The sequence below is a fragment of the Crinia signifera genome, chromosome 2 (assembly GCF_055691185.1).
Source record: "Crinia signifera chromosome 2, ASM5569118v1, whole genome shotgun sequence".
Taxonomy (NCBI): Eukaryota; Metazoa; Chordata; class Amphibia; order Anura; family Myobatrachidae; genus Crinia; species Crinia signifera.
Genome location: NC_139218.1, coordinates 310,191,477 through 310,212,737, shown reverse-complemented (window position 1 = coordinate 310,212,737; position 21,261 = coordinate 310,191,477). Strand labels below are relative to the sequence as shown.

The window sequence follows — 21,261 nt, the reverse complement described above, 5'->3', positions numbered from 1 at the left end:
TATTTTCGCTCTGTATCAACTGTATCTCGACACACCTGGAATTCAATGTTCTGGCTGCGTATTGTTGAAAAATGGCTGGCAAAGCAGGTCTGACTTTTTTAAAGTTGGATCTGTTTTGTCATAATCTGCATTCATTGCTGTTGAAAACGTCAGCATTGAATAGGTGGCAATTGAATACTGAATATATATAGATGACATTTTGACACAGGGATTATATATACTACCAACCAGAGCTCCTATTTTTTTGTGGTTGAAAAAAAGATGTACAGTAGGATTAAAAACATGCATATATTATAGAAGCCTGAGTGTAGTTACAATTAAACACAGCTATCAGTCATCTCTGGATTTTTATGATTGGTAAAGAACTTATCTAAGCTAGGCCTTGGAGGTGCCTAAAACATGGTTAGAATCTGATGGAAAACTGCTTTTCACTCTAGCAGCTAACATCAACATTTTGTGTTCAGAAACAATTTGGTTAAGTTTGTTATAATTCAAAAAGACAATATTTTCATGCAATTACAAGATTTGGATCAACATAGAATTAATATAAAACAAGGGTACTTGTGTAATAACTGGGCGCCCGATTTTATGATCGATTCGGAAAAATTGCATCTCATTGCATGCAACCAAATCTCATTGCATGCAACCAAATCGCATGCGATGCGATCAACGCAATTTTCCATAGGATTCAATGTTAAAATGGTCCTGTTCATTTCCCCACTAGCCAAGTGGGCATAGAGTTGATTTTATATAGCGTGGCGAGTGCAGCGAGCCACCGAGCCCGAAGAGTGGTGAGGGGATGCGGAATACATTTTAAGTAATCAGCGTCCCCTCGTGGGGCTCGCTGCGCTCGCCACGCTATATAAAATCAACTCTATGCCCACTTGAATAGTGGGGAAATGAAGAGGACCATTTTAACATTGAATCCTATGGAAAATCGCATTGATCGCATCACATGCGATTTGGTCGTGATGCGATTTTGCCGAAAATCACATCGCATCGCATCTGATTGTATGCCTTAAGTTAAGGCATACAATCAAATAATCGGGCACCCAGATATTACACAAGTACCGAAACAAGTAATAGCACATATTTCACAAGTTCACAGATTTTCTTCAAATGTGGAGAAATGTTTTCGAGGTTAATGATATTAATTCATGTGGTATCACCTACAGAAATGGAAATGGATAAATAAAACACTGACCCATACCAGCTAATTTAAAAAAAAAACATCTTTATTTAAAGCAGCAGCAGTGGTTGAAGTGTATATTTGGATGTGGGGGTACAGTATGAAAAAGTGAAGGCTGTTGTTAGGTATATGTGCTCTGGAAAAAGGGAGTGTTGTCACTCAAAAGGAGGAGTGTAGTGTATCACACCATATACCATTTATGCACATAACGCACCACAATAGTAGGATTCCTTATACTAGTACTTATGCCCCTTACACATTATGCCATACTGCATAATCCAAAATATTCACATTATGCCATACATAATGAGCTATAATTCACATCATGTCACATGGAATGAACACAGCAATGCACGATGGCTGTCATTGTCTGCCGGCACAGCTTCAGCACTGCACATCGGTTGTGAAGACCCGGCCTGTGACGGGGAACAGACCCTCTCAGATCAGCGGACCCGGGGTTACCACCCCCATAATCCAGCCCGGCCCCTCGCTGCCAGTGTGCCCGACTTCTGGTTACACTGCTTTCCTTTGTCAGGCTGAGCCGGCCCTAGGCATATGGTGGATGCCCATAGGTATCCCAAATACCTAAGCCAATTGCTTGCTTTGCCTATGCCTAGGGTTGGCGTTGAGTCTATTGTTCTAGTATTGTCTAGTATTGTCAAAATCAGCCATAGGCAAAATTTCAAGTAAATATAGTCAATATCGTATGGTTCTGGGCTCTAGAGAATTCAAGGGAAATCGCATCAAAAATGTACACAGCCAAAATTTCACTGTGTGTATGCACCTTTAGGACTTTGTGTTGGTGGATTTTACTGGGTGCTTGTAGTCTTGCAGCCCCTAGGAAAAATCCACCACTGCTCATTTCTCCTGGAATAGAAAGGCTTAGAAACATGTGTACACGCTGTGCTCTTTCAGCGCAAAGACTAAGCAGATTCTACATCCGTGTGCTTACTTTTGTAAAAGACTTACTGCTCCAGAACATAGGGCCTAATTCAAGTTTGATCGTAAGTGGCCGAATTCAGCCGCGTTCCGATGGTGGGGGATTTGCGCATTACATGGTGCATGTAACTGCACTGCGTCAGATGTGGAATTGTCCAGTTGAACGTACACTGCATCCATTCTGGACAATTCAATGAACATAGGCCGGGAATGATGGAATGGGTATACAGTACACACCATACGATTTGTAGGATATATATTTTCCAATTTGGGTTTTAATGAAAAAGTATGTTGTAAAGTGCATACCCAGCTTTATCCCAAAGTATATAAGGTGTATTTCCAAAGCATGCACATTCAGTGTAAGGAAATACTAATATAAGAATCGTTAGTCATCCCTTTCTGAGTGCCTAGAGTGCATTTTAGTTTTACTTTTAATACCAATTGAAAGGCTTTGTTACTGTTAATAAAGGATTATTTGATGGATTATTGAGGTTTATTTTACCATCCCCCTTCCCACCATGACTGTTGGAAAAATGTGAAGGTAAAATTTAAGTCTTTAAGGCACAGAATAATTTGTAATGAAACAGCTGTAATGAGTATTAGATTGGACGCATATTTTCAATTATAATATCCTTTTTCAATACAGTTCAGTTCGTATTGTGTCTGGAGTTGGACAGCATGAAAGCTTCAGAAGAATCTATTTAAAAATAAATTGCTTCATAATGTACCCTTTATCTGCTCAAGGGGCCAAGAAGCTAATTACAAAAATGGAACTGGAGACAGCTCATTATAATGAACCCTTAAAAACAGGATTTTAATTTATGTACAAGTGAATGACAAAAATATTTAAAATACAACAACATTAACTCATCCAATGCTTGATCACTGTGCAAGTCAGGGTTTGAATGCATTCTTTGCTTTAGAATGCTGCATGAAAAGCAGATTCTCTTTTTACTAATGCCAACTATCACTGTTGCTATTGCACACATTCCTACACTCTCTTTGTAAAGAAATCTAAATGTACAACTGTCATTCAGATTCCCAAATCAATCCCAACAAGCCTGAGACTCTAGTGCAAAGTATTTCCTACAAACACCAACATTTCTCAGATACATTTTTTTTTAAATTGGCAACCCTAAAAATAAAATTATTTTGGGATCCAACTTAGTAAGTGCTAAGATATCCTATGTTTGGGTAGATTCCCCCATTAATTAACTTTTTAATTCGGATTCATGCTCCATTTCCTGGTTGGGTAGAGGGGGTGTGTTTAGCATCCCAGAAGTCAACATAGCTGCACTTGAAATCCTGATTCTGGAATCCCAACTGGAGGCCGCAACACCGGTGCCGGAATCCCACATCACTAGAAATACAGAAGCCTGTATCCGACCGTCAGTATTCTGATCATAAGTATGCTGGGGACTGTTAGGCTGCGGGGGGGAACTTGAGTTCGGTTTAGGCACTGGGAATGGGAGTAGGTTAGGTTGTGGGGTGGTAGAGTAAGATTTGTGCACTAACCGGGAGGGATAGACTATGGAGTGGGGGGAGGGTTATGGATTAAGGACTTGGACTCGTGTTGGAATTCAGACCATAGCCATGCCGCCATTTATCTTCTGTCTGCTGGTTTCACCACCACCAACCATCCCATGTATTCAGGTGCAATGACAGCTTTAAAATTAACCAATTACCTTAACTACTATACAAAACTGTGCTTGCTGCTTAAACAAATAAATGCTTCAAGATTGGGACTTAAACTTGTCACTGCTATCCATTTCCACATTTACAAGCTACAGCGGGACTGTGTTCTTTCTCGCCTCCAGAGGATGTCCATCTCCTGGCTACTACATATCTTCTGACAGCAGCGACTTTTGTGTCCCCCAGCAACTGCTTTGTCTTCAGGTCTGAACAACAGGCCCTTGCAGTGCTGTATACTGACATACAGACTCACAGAGCTAAGCTTTACTAGGAGCTGGCTGTAATCACAGGCAAGATCTACTTTCAGGAAGGCTAGCTAAGCAGGAAGGCTAGCTAAGCAGTGAAGAATCTGCTTAGCGAGCCCTTTAACACCCCTTTAACACCTTTTTGCAGATGCAGGTTTCTACTAAAACACGTGGATCAGTGAATAATTTGCCGATCCACATATTTTCCGATATTTCGTTGAGAACACTGGCCCTGCCCGGGGATAAAATAGATTTATCCAGCATGCTTGATATTTGTCGCCGGGCAATAGCGACACACGGGGCAGCGCATTGCTATCACTATGGCCCCTACACACGGAGCAATGTAGGGGCATTTTCTAAGCGATCTATTGAATTATACTGTAGTTCCAATCCATCTCCCGCTTCTTCAGCCCCCTCCCTATAAGCATGCAGAGTGTCAGATATCCTGTAGGAGGCACTCACAAGTGTGACTCTTTCAATATTCCAGAGAAGTAGTTCGCAGGACAGCAGATATCTCTACCATAGTCCCTGCAAGTCTTACTTAGCAAGGCTAATTTCATGAAAAATTTAATTATTTCTTACATGGACCATTAATAATCAGAGCAGTACCGCAATTGATAAAACTTAAGCCGCCCAGCCACTACGCAGACATATCTGAAGCTACAAATCTCTTCAGATTTCACTTGAACTCTCCCAGTTATCTGATCTGATCCTAGGATAATTTTTCACTGTACTCATGTCAGATACATCTGGTCAGACATATGATAAACCCCTGACAGCTTCAGATCAGATGGATCTTTGGTGCAGCACCTAATGGTGCCCATACACTTATGCGATCAGATGCAATGCAACATCACAATGTCCCATCGCTTCTGAGTGCATCTTATGGTGCCAAAAGTTTCTTCTTCCAGCATCCGATGTCGCATTCCATTTACGGTGGCACATTGGTGACTGAAAGATGGCTGTCGGTCGGTGGTGGTGGTGCGGAGCGCTTTGAAGGAGCGCTAGCAGACGGCAGAATTTGAAAAGTTTAGAAACACTGGGCGGCCCTCTGATAGGCTGACAGAGCTCCCTCTCAGCCAATCAGAGGGCTGCCTAGTGTTTTAAACTTTTGTTTCATATTTTGCCGCCTCCGCTGACTCACGACGGCCGCTAGCGCTCCTTCACATTGCCATGCTCCACCGCCGCCTACCGTCAGCACTCCCTCCAGCTTCCTCTGCTGCAAGCGCTCACTCTTTCTGACGATTACATTTGAGCAATTGCATGCAGTTAAAAAACACGTGCGATTGCTCATGCAATGCAATAAATATTATGTGCAGTACCTAATATCTTTTGACGTGATATGCGACCGGCGGGACTGCGCATCGTGTCGGTGGACCCATTCGATGTGCATTCAATTCTTTGATTTATTGCATAGATGCGGTCGAAATAGAAAGATTTGTGTGCAATATCGCTCTAGTGTATGGGCAGCATAAGATTTTTTTGTCAGATCTGAGACTCAGCCGCACATCTGAGATTTCTCTCAGCCAATCATTGGCTGACCATTCATTTGTATGTTTTTTTTTTTTTTTTAAGTTATCCAACCGCTGGCACAGGCATCTTCCCCTGCCCGGCTCCGTGGTTCCCTGCACCACCCCCCTTGCTCCCTCAGCCCGGCTCTCTGCTGTCATCCCCCGGTCCCCTCGCTGGCGTCCGCTGCTCCCCAGCCTGCAGATCCCCAGGAATTGCATGTGATAAATTGCATGCACATTTATGGAGTTCCATTTTTAGCCACATTATTCATATAACAATTTAGTTCTGACCACGGCAATACATTTTCTCACAGTTCCCAATTCAAATGATAACTATTCTTTATACATTATAGGGGGTATTCAATCTGTGCCGATATTTCTTGACAGGGAAAATATCGGCACTCACCTATTCAATGCTGCCGTTAAAAACAGCATTAAAGGTCTGTTTATTTGGAAACAGCTGTGGATTGTCGTATTCCCGGCCGTTTTCTGACAAACTGCAGCCTTTTTCGCCGTTCCAGACTTTTTGACACTTGACAGTCAAAACATTGAATTCCAACTATCGGATCAGACCAAAACGGCCCGGGATTCCGACTGTTGTGACGTTCCGACAGTCGTAATCCTGGATTGAATTCCCCGTGTACCCCGTGTAATAATTTGTGATCAAAAATATTTAATTTCAAGAAATTGCACAGAGTGCTTGTATCCTATATAATAGAAGCCTAAAGCTGCTACTCACCTCTGTGATGTGAGAGCGACCACTAGATGGCATCCGACGGAGCTCTGTTCGGCCACGTGCACACACTGGGTCCCAGCTGCCCTGTCATTTTGACAGACTGGTAACTAGACAGTAAATAAATCTGTGACCAACATTTGGGTGAATTAAACTTTAGTTTGTTCTGCTCGTCTGTGTTTTTTTTCTGATCAACCTTTATAGAAAGCATTTTTTTTCCATTTTAACATGTTATGAGAGTGCAGATGGGAAGTAGGTGTATTGGGATATGGCTGAGTAAATATTTTCTAATTAGCTAGATGCAAATCACATTCTGTGTAGCTTCATGTGTCCACTGTGACTCACTGGAAAGTAATCTCGCTGTATGTCATTAAATGACAATTGACCTTTTAGTTTTCCATTGTCTCGATTGCCTGTTTGATTTCAAATTTTTTTTTTTTTTTTATTGGCATGTGATTTACAGCACTAATTTGGAAAGTATATATATATGTTTTCGTTGCTTGTAATCGCTAAAGTTTATTCTATCATTTCTTAATGCTGATTGGTACACAGAGGTCAATAAAATCATTCTGTAGTTTGACATATGTAACATACATACATACATAAATAGTCAGTGGTATAACAGTGATGTTCTGGGGCACAACTTAATGTAAAAGAGCAGAGGGTCAAAAAAATAAACTATAGACTACTATGTAATGATATTGTACTGTAACTTGGCAGTGAATCCAGAATTATATATTTAGGTTTGCATCCCACCTAGCTGGCTCCATTTTTATATTTTAGTGTTTAAAAAGTGCATGCAGCAAATAGCGTGTTTCCAGATACTGTACAAAACTAACCACGGGACGAAATGTAATTTAATTTAATAGGACCTATATTCTTAGTAGAAGTCCGTAATGTGATTTTCCTTTTTTTTGCCCCAAATTCACTAGGACTTATTTAGAAAGTATATGTGGTCTGTAAACCTGAAAATTTTCGTGCTGTTTTTATCACCAATTATAAATCAGTCATAATAGACGGTTGTTTGTGTCTTATCACTCTGCACACTTCTTATAGGGTGGTATAAGAATTTAAAGGGTAATGTAGTTTGTGTCCTTCAGCTGCTCTAGTTTCCGAACAGCATCCAAAATGATGGGTGTATAACTAGAGTTTATATGTTTTTTTTACCGTGATACAGACATTATATTACAGGGATACTAAAGCAACGATTTATGTTTGATAAATAAATGTCAATATCTTGGTTGTAATAAAGCAGAATATAAATAAGGGGTGTCTGAGCTGCTTGACTTATTGTTAAACTATACACTTTCGATTGATTGACAAGGTTGATTTGAATTTTCCCACGTTAACAATATGGATATATGCTAAGCTGCTTCTAATGTCTCATTAATGTCTGTTTATTTTAAGTGTGCTGTCCGTGCTGCCACAGAAGGACGGATTCTGGTGTTAGAAGGATTGGAAAAGGCAGAGAGGAATGTTTTACCAGTTTTGAATAATTTGTTGGAGAACAGGGAAATGCAACTGGAGGATGGACGGTTCCTTATTTCTGCAGAGCGCTATGATAAACTGCTTCAGGTAAATACCTAGTTTATAAAAATTCTTTACATAAACTAACAAGGAAAGAAGTCAATCAACCATAAAAATCAGTGTCCCGAATTCATAATATGTGACACAGTAGTGTCCCCAATTCATAATATGCAGTGCAGTAGTGTTCTCAATTCATAATATGCAACACCATTGTATCCCCAATTCATAATATGCCACACAACAGTTTCCCGAATTCATAATATGCAACACAGTTGTATCCCCAATTTATAATATGCAACTAAGTAGTGTTCCTAATTCATAATATGTGACACAGCAATGTCCCCAATTCATAATATGCAACTCATGAGTGTCCTCAATTCATAACATGCTACACAAAAGTGGCCCCAATTCATAATATGCCACACAGAAGTGGCCCCAATTTATAATTTGCAACTCAGCAGTGTCCCCAATTCATAATATGCGACATAGCAATGTTCCCAATTCATAATATGCAACTAAGTAGTGTTCCCAATTCATAATATGCGACACAGCAATGTCCCCAATTCATAATATGTAACTCATCAGTGTCCTCAACTCATAATATGCTACACAAAAGTGGCCCCAATTCATAATATGCAACTCAGCAGTGTCCCCAATTCATAAGATGCGACACAGAAGTGTTCCTAATTAATAATATGCCACACAATTGTGTCTCCAATTCATAATCTTCAACACTGCAGTGCCCCCAATTCATACTGTAATATACAACACAGCAGTGCTTTGTTGATAATATACCACACCGTATTCCTCCAATTAACAGTGTGCCACACTGAAATTCTCATATAGTTACATCCCACACCATAATGCCCCTAACTGGTAGTATTCCACACAGGGCCCCATCAGACATGCCCCTTAATATTCCTGTCTTCACAGCTTCTCTCAGCCATGCCCCTATATGCACCAATCCTCAGCGCCCACACAAGCTACTATACAGATCAGCTCAGATCTCCCCCTCATGTCAACCGCTGTATGAAGACTGTAACTAAAAATGAGAGAAGAGGATTAGGTGTCAACTAGGTATCACTTCACTTTTACTCATACGTGGGATTGATATAACATGTGCAGAGAGATATACATTTGGGTGGGGTGTGTTCAAACTGAGGGGCAGATGTATGAACGTTCGTTATGGGGGAGAAGGGGTATCCGTGCACATTATGTGCACTGATACCGCTTCTCCTCCATGTATGAAGGAGCCGGGATGCTATGCTCCCCTGTCCTTATCGGCACTGCTATCTAAATGATAGCAAGCCGAATGTATGAATGGTCCGCATCGCTGACCGTTCCAACCGATGCCGGTTTTGGCTTCGCCAGCATCAGGCTGGCGAAGCTTTATCTAAACAGCAGGGACAGCGCTGTCCCTGCTGTTAGCTCTGGGCTGCGCTGGGGATCTCACGTGAGCAGCGAGATCCCGCACATGCGACGTCGAGCCGGCCGAGGGACAGGAGACACCGCATCAGTGTAAACTGATGCGCTATCTCCAGTAGGGGACATCGCCGGAGGGGGGAGAAGCACTCCCCCGCTTCGGCAGACAAGATGTTAATGCATCTTCCTGCTTCGCTAATTAGGCGAAGCAGGAAGTATTATTGACACGAAGAGTGCCGCTATAATACATCTGCCCCTAAAATCTAAATTGCAGCCAGTATTTACTCTGCACAGAAATAAAATAACTCACCCAAATGTATAGGTCCATACACACTGAGCGGCTTTCCCCCTGCCCCCGGCACCATCATCAGGGAGACTACGGCTTTGCATAGCGCATTGTGTTAACCTTTTGAGCATGAAAAATTACGTTCCTAGTTTAGTTTCACGGTGGCAGATATATTGCATGCGATTTGCATACGATTCAATGTGCGATGCGATTTAGTACCTGTTCATAACCCCACTATCCACTACGGCATGGAGTAAATTTTATATAGTGTGGCGAACGAAGCAAGCCACCGAGCCCGTAGCGTGGTGAGCGTAACGGATTACTTTACATGTATTCCGTGGCGAGCGCAGCGGAATACATGTTAAGTAATCCGCGTCCCCTTGCGGGGCTCGGTGGCTCGCTGCGCTCGCCACACTATATAACATCAACTGGATGCCGTAGTGGATAGTGGGGTTATGAACAGGTACTAAATCGAATCGCACATCAAATTGTATGCAAATCGCATGCAATATATCTGCCATCGTGAAACTAAACAAGTACCAAATTTACTTTAAACACTATTTTTATAGTTAAAAATAATTGTTCATGTTATAAACCAGGAAGTGCAACAAGAGCTATTTGTACAAAATAAGGGCTAATTTAATGTAGCAATTGCCATCTGGAACTTAGGCGTAATTTTATTATATAGGATTAATTACTTTTCTAACACACATGTACATTTAATTGCATTAAGAATGGCTTATCACCTTGTGGAAACTGTTTGTCTTATTTAAAATCATCCATTTGAGGTCCCATTTCAAAATTAATTTAATTATCATTGCTAATGTAAAAGGAAAATTAGCTTAGTTTGTAATATGAGAAGATTGATTTGGCTGTTACACCAAGTGGCTTTCCCCCTGGTTCTGTAAAGCAATATTAAAAATATTGTATTTTTTAAATATGCAATGGTTTATTATAATCCGGCGTTATCAGTTTATTGTATATTCACTTTACTAAATGAGAAGATAAAAGAGAATGATCCACAGTTGGCTGTATAATGTAAGAGAATAGACTAGTATGCATGGTAAGGAGATCACTATTCAGGCAAAAATTATATACTGTACTCTATCATTTTTTATTTAGGTATGCTTTCATAAAACTGGTGACATTTTTCTTAGATGTAAACCCAGGCTTAACCGAGCTCAGTACTGAGGCACTGCACTTATTTCCATTCACACATGGGTGACGACTCCAACATGGGTTATTCCTTGCTTACAGTGGGTGATTATTGACAATGTTATTTGTCAAAACACACAAGAAATAAAGTAATAAAGCGGGGGCAGTCATTGGAACCAGTGATCTAATAGTTTGGTTTGTATTCTTACCAGTTCCATATACTTTAAATATAAATTTAATTTTGTTGCTTTGAAATATGCTGTTAACCAGCGAAGTTAAAAGAAAAGAAAAGTAAAAAATGTAACATTGTGATAACTGATAAAGACTAAAATTATATATAATGTCTCTAAATACTGTTATTATGCCCATTGGGTAGAAGCTGTAATTATAATTCGACCGATAGTATAATTTATAAGATGTTGTCAGTGCGGACGGGTGCGTGGGGCGGTGGTGGATATTCCCGCCCATGGGAACACCCAGTGTTTCATTAGCGTTCCAATGAAAATGCTGGACATTCTTAGTGTTCAATCTAGCACCTTTGATAACCCATGCCATTCCGGTTTCCTGCCTGGGGTATTGATGTCTTCTGTGGTGTTTCTAGCACAGCTCTGGTTTGCATATCTGTGATCATATACAGACCACACTGTGCTAGAAGCACTACAGCAGACAGTGACACCCCAGTCAGGGAAGTGCATCGCTTTTTAAAGATGGCGGGTGCTAGAATGAACACTGCATTTTTATGCTAGTGGGCTGATTGACGCGTGTGCCGGGGGCATTAAGCTGACATCACCAGATGTCAGCTGCCCATCATGTTCCCCTCCAGAACACATGCAAGCCTTAGATTTGAGTGTGCATATTTGAGTGTGCATACCACATAATTCGATGGTCAGAGATGCAAAACATTAATTTGCAGCCGTGCAGGCGAATACGCCCTGCGAAGGTGGGTGACGGCCTGTGTGAACAGCGGGCTAATAAAGACATGCAGCGCTGTGAATTTTGCAGTGCTGCGTGTGAACCAGAATAATTTCCCTTGTCAGATAGCCAGTGGTTTCATGGTGAGAACACTGATTCCTTACAGATCGCACAGCATGCATCGCTTAGCACAGGGCTTCGGTTTCCCCTTTTATATGCCGTATAATTGCATCACATTCTTTACGTATTCCATTAGGTGGATATAGATGACTTAGTGTGTGGCCCTAGTTGAACTGACTACATTATCATTCACTATAATATGTTCTGATTTCCCCAATTAATCTATTTTTGTGGCTTATAGTAGTTCCACTATTCTTCTTCCACAGGCATGCCTTTCCATAGTTTTAGTATTCCCTAATGGTAAATCTGTGGCAAGGTATGATGGTACTTGTTTTCACAACAGCTGGAGGGCCATAGTGTGGACATGCCTGCTCTACCAGATGATATAATCTCCAAGCTCTGCTGTTCCCTGACAATGAATTTTTTTTAGACATAACCTGGGTCATCCTGACCTGGGCCTTTCCTTTTGCATATGCTAAGGCACTGACCGTAGTTGCTGGTCTTAGTAATAAATCTGGTCAATTGAAGGTGCACAGGCCCAGGACTGTCAACCAGGTCATTCCAATCAGATATAAGCAGGACCTGCATCTATGCGCATACACTGTAAAAATAAATATACAGGGTGTAAGTGGAGTACACAAACCACATACTTAACCCTTTTTATTCAGGAGGGCAGGGCATAACAAATCTTCACACAATTTAAGGCAAATATCTGAGTTGTATTTTCTCTATTTTTGATCTGATCTGATGCACTGATTAAACCATAGTTGCCTACCCTCCTGCATTCTGCAGGAGACTCCCTGAAATAGCAGCAATCTCCCTCATTAGTCTAGCAATCTCCCTCATTTCACCTCACCCACATTACACTGTTACAATTTTGGAGAAAAAAGGAAGGAGAGATAGATACATTTACAGTGAATCATCAGCACCATTTCTCAGCACTTTACCAAGTATAGTATATCTTACTAACTGCTGTGTGGCTCATCTACATTTGGATATAAGTTGTTTTAAAAGTTTCCTCTCAGATGTAGCAGTACACACCCACACTTCTAGGTGACACATTCACAATCTCTTTTCACAATCTCTCCATATATGAAAATAGACACGCCCTTTTGGTGGAGCATGACACACCCCCTCAATGGGGCCTGTACAAAATTCTATTTCCAACTATAATCTCCCTGAAACTAGTTTTTAAAAGTAGGCAAGTATGGATTAAACATGCCTATCAGCGTCCATCAATAATCAACGATTCATTGGAGAAAATGGGGAAAATCCCTGATTCGATGATTTTTGGCACCAAGGTGTCAGGGAATTGTGGCAATTGGTTGCTGATGTATGGCCACCTTACATGCGGATAACTCTGTAAAGTGTAAACAATAGAAATATGACATCTTGCATAAATAACCACTACCATACACCAAGTAAATAAGAAAAATTACCTGTATACATTTTTTTATGTCGGGGCAGCACTGCTGGGTGAATAATCTCTGCTGTAAATAAAAACAAATTTTTTTTTATCATCTACCTAAATGCCTCAATATATATTAACTAAATGTGTGGTTTAGTGACCACACATTGCTGCCCCGTTTGCCATGCTTATACCATCTATATTTATATTTTTAAAAAAAAAGTAGTTTATTGCAGTAGAACGTTATAAATCAGTAATAGAAGCTAGCTGTTTATTTTTGGAAACCTCAGTTTTCAGTCTGTCATTATTCAGCCTTCAGCAAATACTGTCTCTTTATTTGCTTTTTTTTTTTTTTATTAGATCAATGTTGCAAATTTAAAAAATCCCTCTGGATTACATTCATATTATATAATATTAAAATAATAATTACTTTAACATTAATTGTTCTTGTTGCAGGCATAATCTAATAGATATAGCTGGTTTCTATGGTTACAGGCTGTGACTGGGAAAAAGTGCATACATTGATTTTCTCTCATATAACGTTTCATAAACAAATTGTGGCAAGCGCGTCCCTCTCAGTTATTCCAAAGATAATTTTCAACTGTGGTAAAAGAAATTGATAGAGGCGCGAGCATTTTAAACCTTTTTTTTCTTTTTCCAACAAACTTGGTATCCGTAGAACAAAAACCTATACAAGAGCAATTACTCTGATATCTTTCTTAATCTAAATGCAATGTACTTTCTACAGACCACATATTACAACACAAACTGTTGCTTCATGTATTGTACAACTTTGCAGCATAAAGTGTGTCTTTGTGTAAGCTTTGTCCATAATATGACAGTTCATGTTTATATAGATATTCACATTTATTTAGGATTGTAAGTCCATTTTGATGCCAAAGGATCTTTACAGAATGTAACTTTTATAATTGCGTTCTCTACCCACACAAGCTTAATGCACCTTTTGTCTTGAACGATAACCCACCCACCACTTCCTTGAAAAACTGCAGTGTTCACATTCTGCTATTTTTCTTCCCAGGAACACAGTAAAGATGAGATGGATGCATGGAAAATTGTTCGTGTTAGTAAAGATTTTCGAGTAATTGCCTTGGGGCTGCCAGTTCCAAAGTATTCTGGCAATCCTCTTGATCCCCCACTGCGCTCCAGATTTCAAGCCAGAGATATTTATTACCTGCCATTTAAGGTAACAAAGGAGGATATATATGTCTCTTCTGTTCATGCATTTTTGTATGTTCTGCATACATGCTAATAAGGTTTGTTGAGTTTTGTGAATTAATTTAAAAAAGTACTTGAGTGTTTCAGCAAACATCGTTTTCTAACTTTTTTTTTACAATTGAAACAAATTAGGAAAGTCACAAAAGTAACACAATTTAGGGTAAGACACTAAGGGGGGTGTTCAATCCGGGATTCTGACTGTCAGAACGTCCCGACAGTAGGAATCCCTGGCCGTTTTCATCTGATCCGACAGTAACTCGACAGTCGGAATTTAATGGTCTGACTCTTGTGTGTCGGAAAGTCTGTTGATTGCCTCAAATGGCTGTGGATTGTCGAAAAACACGCGTGATCTGACAATGCTGTCATTAACGGCAGCATTGAATAGGTGAGTGCTGGTATTTCCGGGAAATATCGACACATTGAATACCCCCCCTGAGAGAGGATGGTTAGGCACTAAGAGGGTAGAACTAAGGTAAGGTTGGGCAGTAAGGATGAGTGATAGGATTAGGCTGCGGAGAGAGGGTTGGGGTTAGGCTGTGTATGTAAAGAGGGTTAGGGCGGCGGGGTGGGGATAAGCATGCTTACCTAAAAGGTGTCAGAATCCTAACCATCGGAATGCTGCTGTCAATCTTGTGACTGCCAGCATCCCAAGTGCCAGGATCGAGGTTCCATCCATAGAAACCAAGTGTTAGGTGCCGTTCTTGTGATTATAGATTCGACAATAGTCTAAAGCAGACATTCCCAACCTTGGTCCTCAAAGCACCCCACTAATGCAGGTTTTAGTGATATTCAGGCTTGAGCACAGGTAACTGTTACTTAGTACTTGAGTTATTTTGATTAAACAATTGGTGCTGAAGCCTGGATATCACTAAAACCTGCACGGTTGGTGTGCCTTGAGGACCATGGTTGGGAATGCCGGGTCTAAAACCACTTTCACACTGGCCAATTTCCTTGACCACCTAAATCGGCGATCATGTGACCCGGTGGAGGGCCACCATTGGCAAGTGCATACACACTTGGCTATGCCGGTGGTGACGAGTAACGGCGCGGAGGGGGGGAACGAATTGGAGGGACATGTTAATGATGTGCTCCTTCGTCTGTACATGCTGAGGAACGTGCTTCTTTCATTGGTCATACTGTAGCATACACATTGGGTGATATTAGGAACAATATCGCTCAGAAGAGCTCAAATGACCTATATCGTTCCAAGTAGGGATGCTAATCCTGGGGCATTTTTTCAATCCTGGGAATCGTGATTGAAAATTGCTCAGTCTCAGGATTCCCAGGATCCCAGTATTGGCATCCCTAAAAGAAAACTGCCCCCTGGCCCCTACATTGATTTACTTGGGGAAGCGGTGGAGCCGGGCAGGTGGCAACAGAGTGGAGGAAGGGGGAGGGTATGACGCTGGAGATGCTTGTGCGCGGCTGGGAGAGGTCGGACGGCGGAGGATTCCAGTGGCAGAGGCACATTGGTGAGGCCTGCGCAGCATGACCTATGACCAAATCACGCTGTGCAGGCCGCATGCCGTGCCGAGAACAGCAGTGCAGCTTCTGAGCAGGTGCTCAGAACGCTGCCTGGCATTACACTGCACATGCGCAGTCTAATCCCAAAATCCTGGGATTGGAGTGTCCAGATATTTTGGGACCAAATCCCGGGATCCCGCAAATCCCAGGATTGGCCACCCTAGTTCCAGGTCAGTCAATGTTATCGTTAACAATTTCCCTTGAACTCCATAATCAAATGATCACGCAAAATATTCTATTTGCATTACAGGTTGAGTATCTGTTATCCAAATTATTCTGAAAACTATACATTCCAGAAGTGGATTTTTTAAAAAAAAAAGCACTAGTGGGGACATCTGTAGCAGCACTACTGAGGACATGATATGTAATTGTAAAAATGTGCAAGAAAATTATTGCTTAGCATTCAAATTCAGTGCCTGAGATACTGTAGTACACAAACTTTGTTTCATGTTTTGAAACCTTGTTTTGTGCTCAAATAAAATATATTTGTGTATTTCATGTGTTTGATGTTCTTAAATACAGAAAAATCCATTATCCAAAATTATTCTGGTCCTGAGCATTTTGGATAAGGGATACTCAATTTCTACCAGTGAACATCTTGTTTTATGAAAATATTGTTATAGTTTGTCCTTATTACTCACACTGTGAACATAGTCAATGACATGGGCCAAATTTGACTGCATGTTCAGACGATGGAGGGGGGGGATGTTAACGACCCACGGGAGCATGCACGATATAGTGGGTATACATTAAACAATATACAACGATAATATTGTTAATAATATCACTATCCTGCATGTTATTCAAAATTATCTTATAGTGTGTACCCAGCTTAAGAGAAGGAAAGGCAGCCATGCTCATCTGAGCTTGCTCTACTAAACTAAATACAAAAATACAACATTTCATTTTGTAAAGTGCAAGAGATTCCTAACTATATTTACAAAGATGTATTTTCAGAATACCCATAGCAGATATAGCTGCTGGGGAAAAGCCACCTATCAGGGCACAGTGCCTTTGTCACATGACATGGGTCAGATTTCTGATTGTGACCAATTTACAGTCCATTGAAAGAATGACCTCTAAATAGTAGCATAGTAATTAAGGCTGAAAAAAGACATTAGTCCATCGAGTTCAACCTATCTAACTTTTAACTACTGACTAAAGTAAGTCATATCTATAGGATTCCCTTAGGGACCAAAAATGTGTCCAGTTTTGATTTAAATTAATTAACAGTAGTTGCTGTAACCACCCCAACCGGCAATGAGTTCCAGAATTTTACTGCTCTAACAGTGAAGAATCCTCTTCTTAATTCAGTATGGATTTCTTTTCCTCGAGCCTCAGTACATGCCCGCGTATCCTAAGTATAGACCTGTTAGTGAATCAAATACAGAAGTTCTCTTCTGTGCCTTTACGTTACTCTTATAGCAGTATTATTTCTCCTTGACATGAGGCTCAAAACTTTTATCAAATGCACAATATTTGTTGCCATGTAATTGCTTCCATCGCAGACAAAGAGAAGGCACTACGACAGTGCCGGTGTGTACTCTATACTTGAAAAATATAACTGTGTTTTTTTTTTGTTTCACCCAAACAGGATCAGCTTCAGAATCTTTATTCGGTGGGAGTAAATGTTCCTGCAGAAAGGTAATTCCTGGGGAAAAAAGAATGGGTACTTGTGTAGTTTCACGGCGCCAGCATGGCGCCGTGCGTCTTAGTCCCCTTGCGGGGCTCGCTTCGCTCGCCCATGCTGCGGGCTCGCTACGCTCGCCACGCTATTTAAAATCAACTCCATGCCAACATGGATAGTGGAGGCATGAACTATCCATGTTGGCATGGAGTTAAGTTACTTTATTTGACATATTTAGTGGCGAGCGTACACCCGGAAGTAGCACGGCGCCATGCTGGCGCCGTGAAACTACACGAGTACCGAAGGATGTTAGTGTTCATAAATGTTTTAGTTCTACTTACAATGGTAACAGTAATTTTATTTTACAGTTAAAAATAAATATGTAACTTTCTGTTAAGGTGCCCACACAGGGTGCGATGGTCAGCTGCGTTTTGAACTTTTTAGTTGCAGTTCACATTGCACCGTGTTTCTTTTGGCTTGCGCTGTGATGCGTGCTCCCGCGCATTACATATCGCAATTTAATAATGTATGCGCATGCAGTACTTTTTGGAGTAGATTGCATCACATCTAGTTCAAATGGCGCTCTTTTAGCGTATGGCATGTTATTTGAACTACAGTAGATGTGATCTAGAACAAAACGCATAAAATGTACTGTGTGTGGGCACCTTTATGCTTCTTTCAGAACAGAAGTAATACTTAGCGGGGTATACAATTCCGGACGCTATTTCCAACGCTGCCATTTCTGATAGCATTGAAGGAGGATTCCACCAAAACAAATCCGACTTTAAAACCAGTCCGATCTGTTTTGTCTGAAATGGCCACAGATTGTCAAATTCTCTGGCGTTTTTTGACAATCTGCGGCCATTTTTGCTGACACGCCCAATGTTTTTTTTACGCTGAGGTACTATCAAGCGGGACATATCAAATCGAATACCTGAGTTGCATACCCCCCTTAAATACTAATAATATGATCATCAAAGACAATTATTGAAGCTGGTACTTTGATACTATCACAGTGAGCATGAGAAATACAGCAGCTTGTCCCTGCACTTGCTATAGATATAATAATGCCTCCAAGTTGATTTTGATGTTCCGTTAATATATAATATTTATATATATATATATAACCTGGCTATATGCTTGTCGACCTTCCAGCCCTGTTGACCTTAGCCATGTGTACCTATTTCATGTGTCGATCTAAGCCATGTCAACTCCCTGTGGACCCTATACACGTCGACCTAATATGGGATGACCCATACTAGTGTGCGCTATATAAATACATGTAAATAATAAGTGACTGAACACAATACTAACTCCAAGACAGTGAAGACTTAATAAAGTTTATATAGTTTCTGGTTGGCATGAGCAACAACCTCTGCGGACAGGGGAAATACTTGTCCTGGCGCTGTCTCCGGCAGTGTAAGTATGGCACCGACCAAATATGCAGGGCTCCCAGTATCCATGCAGCACGTATGGAATGCCATAAAGCCATTGCATTGTTGTAAATGATGGATGTGATGGCTCTCTGTACAGCAGTATGAATTCTACAATGAATAATATCTTTTTTTACGTTCCCACATTCCATGGCCTCTGCTTCTTTCATCTATGCCACATTGCCTGTACCATCCAGAAGTGCTAGGTGCCAATGACTGCGTTATTATTCATGCACATCTGGGATGTGTCTTCATACACAGTTGCGCAAGTTGTGGGAAATAGCTTCTCTTAGCTCATCGGGTCCCAGCCAACTTGGCCGCAATGAGCATCTTTTTCATTCAAATTGTGTGTCTTCTTTGAAACCTGAAAACCTCTTTAAGTGAAAAGAAATGACTTTGCTAGACGGAGTTAATCAATTTTATGTGCATCATCTGTATACCTGTCTGTGATGTGCTACAGTGCAGTGGCTACTACCGCTTTTTCTCTTTCATCCAATCTGGGGGACATTAGACCATGGGTTGCTCAAGGGGACCAAAGCAGCTGGCATTCATTGGACTAATATAACAGTAGCCATTCCCCCCCCCCCTTCCCACTCTGCAACACTTGGTCATCGTTTTGCTTTAAGTACCCAGTGAAAGATGGGCTGTTTTTTAATATCTGCTCTGCAGCCCTGTACCTTTAATGTATGTGCTTTTTTGTAAATTTGGTACCAGGGTCTGGACAAAAAGCTCAAGGGATTCCTCTGCATATCTATTTGGCCCAAGCTAGCTACAGAATGGGTGGCTAGAGTCATGGAGCATTGGTCCTTCAAAAGGTCCCACTTGATCCTTTAGAAACAGTTCAGCTCAACCTTTTAGCCATTTTATCGTTCGCTATGATACACAGCTTGAGGCCTTGACTTGCAGATCACCATTCCTAGTCTTGTACATTCTGCGTGGTTCAGGGCGCCTGCTTGAAAGTTGTGTCATGGGGCCACATTAACCAAATTTTACCAATGTCCAGAAAAGCATACTAGTTTCCGACAGAAGTCTGTTTATATCTGGGAAACACTGTGTTCCCACCATTATGCTCCTTTTTTTCCCGCTGGTTGGTTCTTGCTATTTGCTAGTTACCCATGGTCCATTGTCCCCCAAATGGAATCAGAGAAAAGGAATTAACAGCAAGTACAAAGATCACACTCTTGACTTTGTATATGTTTAAAATAATTCCTGTGCAGTTAAGGTAACAGCTCACTGTCTGTCGTTCACTTTATGATTTGCTCCATGTGCAATGTGAAAAAGATGCAAAAATTTTTGAAAGCGAAGGCATGCTATTCCTTTCCGTCATGCCAGGCGTCGCACACCGCATGGTGTATAGAGGCGCTTCTGCTCAAAGACACCTTCTTAGAGGCACTTCTGCAGAGAAACCTTCTTAGAGGCACTTACAGTATGTGGAAAGGGGCATTCCTTGAGGCACTTTTGCTGAAAAGCGTATTCCCGGAGTCACTTTTGTGGAAAGGCATATTCTTGGAGGCACTTTGGAAGAAAGACTTATTCCTGGAGGCTGTTTTGAAGAAATGCATATTCCTGGAGGCAGTTTGACAGGAAAGGCGATTTCTTCGATGCTTTATATATGGAAAGGTGTATATTTGAAGGCACTTCTGAAGGAAGACGTATTCTTGGGGGCACTTCTATGGCAAGGCACATTCTTATATGCACTTCTGCGGAAATACGGTTTCATGGAGGAATTTCTGCAGAAAGATGTATTCCTGGAGGCATTTCTACAAAAAGTCACACTCCAGAAGGCACTTTGATCACTGGAATAAAGGTAGTTCTGATGTAACCTATTTTAAGACAGAAGTTTATTTAACAAGAACATGATTTAGTAATGGGGTCAGGGTTAGTTGTGTTTTTAGTGATGCTATCACTGTTTCTAACATGAGCTCATGCTGATTTCACTACAAAAGAAATTTGAGACATTATAAAACAGTTCTAGAAATGTTCCTCTTTAGAGCAGTTACTGGTGATGAATTGTGGGATCCATGCAATCAGTATACAGCGATTCTTGCACTCTCAGGACACAACTGTCAATGGGAAAATTCTGACCATAATGTTTAGGGATTTTGTTGAATTCCTGTTGTTGGTTTTAAAAGAACATTAGAAAACAGTCACCTATATTTGATACTCTCTGGTACTAAAAGGAGACTGGAAATCAGATTTAGGATGCCCCTTTTCTTCATTCCAGTGTAATGGAGTTTGCATACCTGCTGCAAGTGATGTGAAAATATGCTAAGGGAAAATGAGGCATCGCAGATCCGAGTGC

At 41.0% G+C, this 21,261-nt stretch overlaps 1 protein-coding gene across 1 annotated transcript in view; it reads left to right on the top strand.

The window, feature by feature from the left end:
* Positions 1–21,261, top strand: part of VWA8 (von Willebrand factor A domain containing 8) — a 180,487-nt gene that overhangs the window by 46,642 nt on the left and 112,584 nt on the right. Inside the window, exons 6-8 of the mRNA XM_083168923.1 lie at positions 7,717–7,884; positions 14,179–14,343; positions 17,494–17,543. Coding sequence (XP_083025049.1) covers positions 7,717–7,884; positions 14,179–14,343; positions 17,494–17,543 — 383 coding nt within the window. The remainder of the gene's footprint in view (positions 1–7,716; positions 7,885–14,178; positions 14,344–17,493; positions 17,544–21,261) is intronic.